We start from the raw sequence: 5779 nt of genomic DNA, 5'->3' as shown, positions 1-5779 counted from the left end.
CGCCATTTGAGATGGCCGACGAAATACTCGTCCCGGGTTGTATATCGCCAGTCACGGGCAACGTACAAAATAACATACATACTAGATCTGCAACTCTCTCCTGCCCCGATTATTTTGCGCACGGAGCCGGATGGAACGGTACTACTTACTGTGCGTCTCCCCGTCGATAACTGACATGGTTTTAGTTGGTGGTAATTAGATAACAATGCAGAGGGGAAAAGAGCATGTGTTGGATTTACGTGTCTCTATACTTATCCTATTCCACCCATACGCAGCAAACCCGAAAGAGCCAAATAAAGTTCAGAGGACAATAAGACAAAGGAGAAAAGTGAAGGATAGGGACCCTACTGACAGCTCGGCCATTGCGGCTCAATTCTTTGGGCAAACAGTTTTGGCAGTTGTTGCAGTTTCCTTTCGGGGTCTCAATTGCAACTCTTAGGCCCTAGAGGAGATGTAGTAGTGACCGAAGACACAATGATATAGTCTAGCCGGTACAGTGGCAGATCAGTGACGGAGGGAATAGAAGTTGCGCAGGAACAAGGTAGTTAAACGTACTGGGACTATGCAAAAGCTGCTGACTCATTTCAACAAAATCATGTCTCATGCATCTCTTCTGATTTGCTTCAAGCACCTGTCTATCATGTAAATCACTATCTCAAGATGGTCTCTGCTCTTTGACTGACCCATTCACAACAGCTTACAGCAATTAGTAGAAGACGTTGCTGAATGGTTTTTAGGCTGGTGTATCTGTCATGTCTATGTTTTTGTAACTTACTCAGGTAAGCCAATATATCATGCTCACTTCCCCACAAACACCAGTGACCATTTTTGCACATATCGGATGTAGCGCCTATTTCCGGTGAATCAGTCCTTTGCTAAGAGTTTGCTGAAATGAGCAACTGGGAAAAGTATGGTGTTTCCTCCTGCTGAGATGGTTAGGTACCAACTACTCCACTCGGATGGGCTTGAATCACATTCGGCGAGCGACTCGCATCCACCAATACATAGGAATGTCAAGCATGTGGACAAGTGCTATGATGGCTTTCAGGAAGTTACACATGCATCCCTCTCATGTTATCTCATGTCATACCAGCAAGAGTGTGATGTGACAACCTACACTGAGTGTGGATGCTACAACCCTATGAAGACTCCTGACGGTCTCCTTTCATTGACTCTGCAGCCTTCACCGTCACATCCGAATCATCCGAGTCATTCTCTGACTCTATATCTTCTCTAGAACAAGCAGTACTTGTGTCATTGATCTGGCCGGGGACCTGATCTTTCAGCTGCGCACTGTTAGCGCAATTTGCGCTGTCTCCTTGAATCGGCTGGTCCATCCAGGCATAATCCCTGCCCACGGTTAGAGTAGCCCTGTCTGCCTCCGACCCACTCACCTTCCCAAGGATTCCTCAATCATGGTTTGGACCAGACGCGTATAGGAGAGAAGAGCCTTGTCGTCTGTACTCATGTCGTCCAAGCGCCTTTCCAGCTCATTAGACCATGTTGTGTCAGATTTTTCCCTGGACAGAGCTTTCAACAAAACATAACAAGCCTTAAACGCTTCCCCTTGCTCCAGACTGGGTATAATTGTCTGTCCTTCAAGGAGCGACAGCCAATATTCTACCGCTGTTAGTTTACTGTGCTGTGATGGTGCAAAGCGTACCTTTCAGAACCCATGCGCATTCTCTGCGTGGCTTGCTTTTGATGCGTTCCGAATCATTCGAAGCTGACTGACCCTGAAAGGTCAAGAGGTATTCGATTATCATTCCAAGGGCCATTGGCCTGTCTGGATCGTCTGAAAGAGTGCTGACCGACTCCTGCAGGTTGGACATGATAAATCTAGAGTCAGGCAGGCTTTGAGGAAATGTACAAGCGGTGAACTTTGCTCCGTCTTCAAGGATGTGAGGAAGCTGCCTGGGCAGAGAGCAATCAACAAGCACCAACGGATCACAGAAGTTGAGTCAAGGAAAAGAAGAAGTGGAAACAGACTGCAGACGCTTCTCACACTTACACGGAGGGGCTCTCAGATTAAGCTTCCGCTTCATAGCGCGATCAATGGAGTTGCAGGCTATCGGTCAGATTTGTACAACTCGGATGATCTCCGTGTGGCGCAAGCCCAGTGACTTCATGGTGAAATCTTACCATGCAGAACCGTGCGCGCCACCTCAAAAGGTAGCTGCCCCGTGCAGAGTCGTGCAGAGTCCCTCGGTCAAGATTTGCAGCACTCCTTGCTGAAAACTCCTTCAGTTATCGACAACGGAGTGCTACATGACATGCTTCGTCTGGCTTCTGCTTGGAAAAGAATCACATAGAGTTGCCTGCCCTTTGACCCATATTCCTCCATAGACAATTGCATGACAGCAACTCCCCCGGGTATTTGCTTGGGATTTTCGTTATTGCGGACAAGAAGTGATGTAATTTGCAGTTGAACGATTGCAAAGGGAAGATTCGGAGTCATGACTAGGGCCATTGTCACTCTGAAGCAGGGCTGACCCCTGGGTGTTGTGGAGTGCCGCTACTTTCGTTGCTCTACACGCCAATTTTGTACGGAAGGGTAATCTTATGGGATGTGCACAGCCCAACACTCATTCATCCTAGCAATTCCGTGATGACCCACATAACTAATCAGAGTGGTGCGCCCATCTACCAATGAGCGGAGCCACTTCAATATCGCCATCCGTAGGAGGCTCAGGCCTCCTTTGAACAGACGACTAACAGTGTTGAGGCTACAGGACCCAAAGCATAGTCTGCTTGAGAAATCCACCAAATTGCTATTGAACGCAGCTCTTGCTTGTGATTGAAGATATTCGGCAAGGATAGAGGCACTGTCACCAATGTGTGAATGTTCTGTCCCGTCGAAGTATGGTGGTAACATCTGCTCCAGCCAGCAAGAAGTGTCCTGGCACCAGCGAGGTTCCGGGCCTCTGCAGTCGTGATCGCATGAATCTCGGTCGGGAACGAGTTTGGAAAATTCCAATGCTACCTCCCAGGGGTGGAGGCGGTGGGCTGAATGCAGAGTCAACCAATATTACCCGGTCACTGACATAGGAAAGGATGAAGCTCACCCCGTACAGCCCTTTACGGGTATCCTCTGCCCTCGGGAGCTCTGGGATAAGCTCAAGAAATGAACAGACCTTTTCAGCAGCATGGGCAATCTCTCTGGGATCCATACCATGCATGTGTGACAGTGCTGACAGAGTCAGTGGGCAACTAGAGACACCTACTGCGTTTTGGCCCAACTGTAAATTGGATGGAGTGTGCAAGTCTTCCGTTCAAGTGGACAGTTCAAACCTTTGTCAGGTAATGAGTAAAGGTTCTTTTGATTGGAAAAACAATACTTCAGGCAATATACCAAACCACTGGAACTCCGTCAACTAAGAGAAAGTAGCATCACTACAAGCACAAAATCAACGCCTCAGTGAGATTGTTCTTGAAGCTATCATGTGCAAAGATACTTATGTCATATGTGTACGATATGCAATGCAATCAGAAATATTGAACCTTAATATCTCCTACCAATGGGAGGCGTGATCGGGCTAAGACTCGCCTAGTTTTCCTCATCTTCCCACTCGGACCCAGACTCGCTACTATCAGCTTCACTTTGGGACTCGTCCCCACTGTGAATAAGTAAAGTCGGATTCAGTAGTGTTGGACTTGCACTCACAGTGTTGCCATTGCCTTAGTCAAACGAGTCTTAAGTTGCTGCCAGATCGGCAGACTGGCAATGCGTCGATTGTTTTCTTCATCATCCTCAGGATAAGTTGATTGTCCCGTGGACCGCAGTCTGTGGTACTCCATCACCATTTCTTCTGATCTTGACATCATGAAAGAGATCACGTTATAACTGGTCCCCAGATTTTGCCGCCACTCCTCAGTGACAGTGTCCGGATCAGTGATGAGAAGTACTCCAAAAGCTGGGGGATGAGTAGGAGTCTTCATGCAGCTATGAGTAGGTACATACCGGTGAGAAAAATTTCAGTCTTGGTGGCATCTTCCACAAATTGCTCCTTAGCTTCTGTGGCATTGATACCCTGAGCCACTAAGCTGTACTCCTGATTGAAGCTACTTAGAACAACTTCTAAGGCTCCCAAATCTTCCTCATCATCCGCCACAGATACGCTCTCATCCATATGAGAGTCAATATCCATAACCTGGAAGCCCTTCACTAGCTCTTGTGATGAGGTCTCTGAGGCATTTTCCTCCTCAGTGGGACATTTCTGAGCGAAAAACTGGCTCAATCGGGCAAATGTATTCCTACGAAGATCAGCTCTTGTTTTGGCACGTGCGTATCTCAGCACTTCCAGCGCCTCTTCATCTTTGGCTGTGACAGCTGATTTGCCTTTGCCTTTGCCTTGGTCAGACATGATGAGGCTTGTCAGCTCGTCATCGTCCTCAATGAAGATGAAGGGGGGTGTAGTTTTTACGAGAGATCCGAAATAGTCCCTGGCATGGAACCAAGCGACTTGATCTTTGTCCACTGAGTTTATCGAGTTGCGAGTAACTGTCAGGTCAGGCTATGGCATCTCCACTGATCTGAGATTGCTCACAACGAATGGCTGTTAAGACATATTCAAGGGTGGACTTTGTCTCATCATATTGTTGAGGGGTGATGCTGTAGGCTTGAAGTTTGTTTTCTTCATCAACCAGACCTTCATGGACTTGGGCCTCTGCCATATCGAGGTCACGGTGCATTGCTTCTTCATCTACCCATCCCTCGGTCTGCTCCTGTTCCGACCACATTAATTTGTTAGAACCAATGTGGGCAAGAGCAGCCTCCAGTTTTAAGTCCATTCCTGATGACAGTAGAGATTTAGTATATTGAGGGTGGTTGTTGTGATTTATGAAGGTAGAGCTGGCTTAAGTCGAGAAATCGTGATTTGTGGAGTCTTCCTCAGACAGCATCCGGGAGAGTGGCATGAAAGGAAGAGCTTATCTTGCCGTCTCATGTGGTAAGCGAAGATCGAGTGAAGATAACCCCCTCAAGCGAGTTTGTGCTTTGAAACGTGGATGCGGATGTGGTTGCAGGTCCCCTCGTTTGGCGTGGACATGAGCGCCTTTATCATCAGCAGGAGGTGCCAAGTGCATGAACCTCTCATGATTGAAAGGAACGAGTTTATAGTACAACTGGGCTGTTCTGTTGCCTTACCTCCAGTGGACTGTACTTGTGATTCAGTACCAGCATGGTGTAATGTCACGCCTGGGGGTAGACTGTGATAGCGTAGGGACTGCCTTAGGTACTGAGGGGTATAGTCTCTGACTCGTAGAGCTAGATGACTGCCTTAGATACTGAGGGGACAGAGAGCACTGGGTTAGAACCAGTTGAGTGACGTCTCTTACTGGAAGGGGAGGATCGAGGATAGGAAGACGAGAAGTAAGAGGAGATTCATTGCTGGAGAAGTTACTGAAAAGTACAAGTTTATATAGACAAAAGCTAGTTACAAACGGGTTGACCAGTCTGGACATTCTTGCACTCAGGCTACCAATTGTGTAGCCCATCTGTCGTGCCCATCTGGTGCTACCATCTGGTATGCCCATTTGTCATGACCATTTGTTATTACCATTTGTTCTTTCCATTTGGCTTGATCTTATCATTCCTAATTAATTATGAGTCACTAATATTTTGAGTCCATACTTATTCTGAGTCATGATTATTGATTCATGACATGTAATGGTATCTTGGACATTTCACTGGATACATAGCAGCAGAGAACCTCTCTGCTATGAATCTGTCACCTAACAAAACCACTCCTAGGACACTTTTACACCTAGTGAATCTGTT

At 47.2% G+C, this 5779-nt stretch overlaps 2 protein-coding genes across 2 annotated transcripts; both read right to left on the bottom strand.

Moving 5' to 3' along the window:
* Positions 1 to 1139: 1139 nt before the first annotated feature.
* TREMEDRAFT_64811 (uncharacterized protein) lies at positions 1140 to 2470 on the bottom strand (the record flags this gene model as incomplete). The annotated part of the gene is made up of 7 exons (XM_007007034.1): positions 1140 to 1274; positions 1295 to 1328; positions 1395 to 1642; positions 1732 to 1839; positions 1871 to 1914; positions 2012 to 2068; positions 2269 to 2470. The coding sequence occupies 7 exons, from the start codon at positions 2468 to 2470 to the stop codon at positions 1140 to 1142; spliced, it is 828 nt and encodes a 275-aa protein (XP_007007096.1).
* A 358-nt stretch (positions 2471 to 2828) lies between these two features.
* On the bottom strand, positions 2829 to 4791 carry TREMEDRAFT_64810 (uncharacterized protein; the record flags this gene model as incomplete). Its single annotated transcript, XM_007007033.1, has 6 exons — positions 2829 to 3006; positions 3066 to 3106; positions 3135 to 3159; positions 3665 to 3914; positions 3962 to 4501; positions 4548 to 4791. 6 exons carry the CDS (start codon positions 4789 to 4791, stop codon positions 2829 to 2831), a joined length of 1278 nt encoding a protein of 425 aa, XP_007007095.1.
* Positions 4792 to 5779: the final 988 nt, after the last annotated feature.

This window comes from Tremella mesenterica, assembly GCF_000271645.1.
Source record: "Tremella mesenterica DSM 1558 unplaced genomic scaffold TREMEscaffold_12, whole genome shotgun sequence".
NCBI classification, from domain to species: Eukaryota; Fungi; Basidiomycota; class Tremellomycetes; order Tremellales; family Tremellaceae; genus Tremella; species Tremella mesenterica.
The sequence above is the reverse complement of the archived record's forward strand: the minus strand, read 5'-3'. Positions and strand labels throughout refer to the sequence as shown.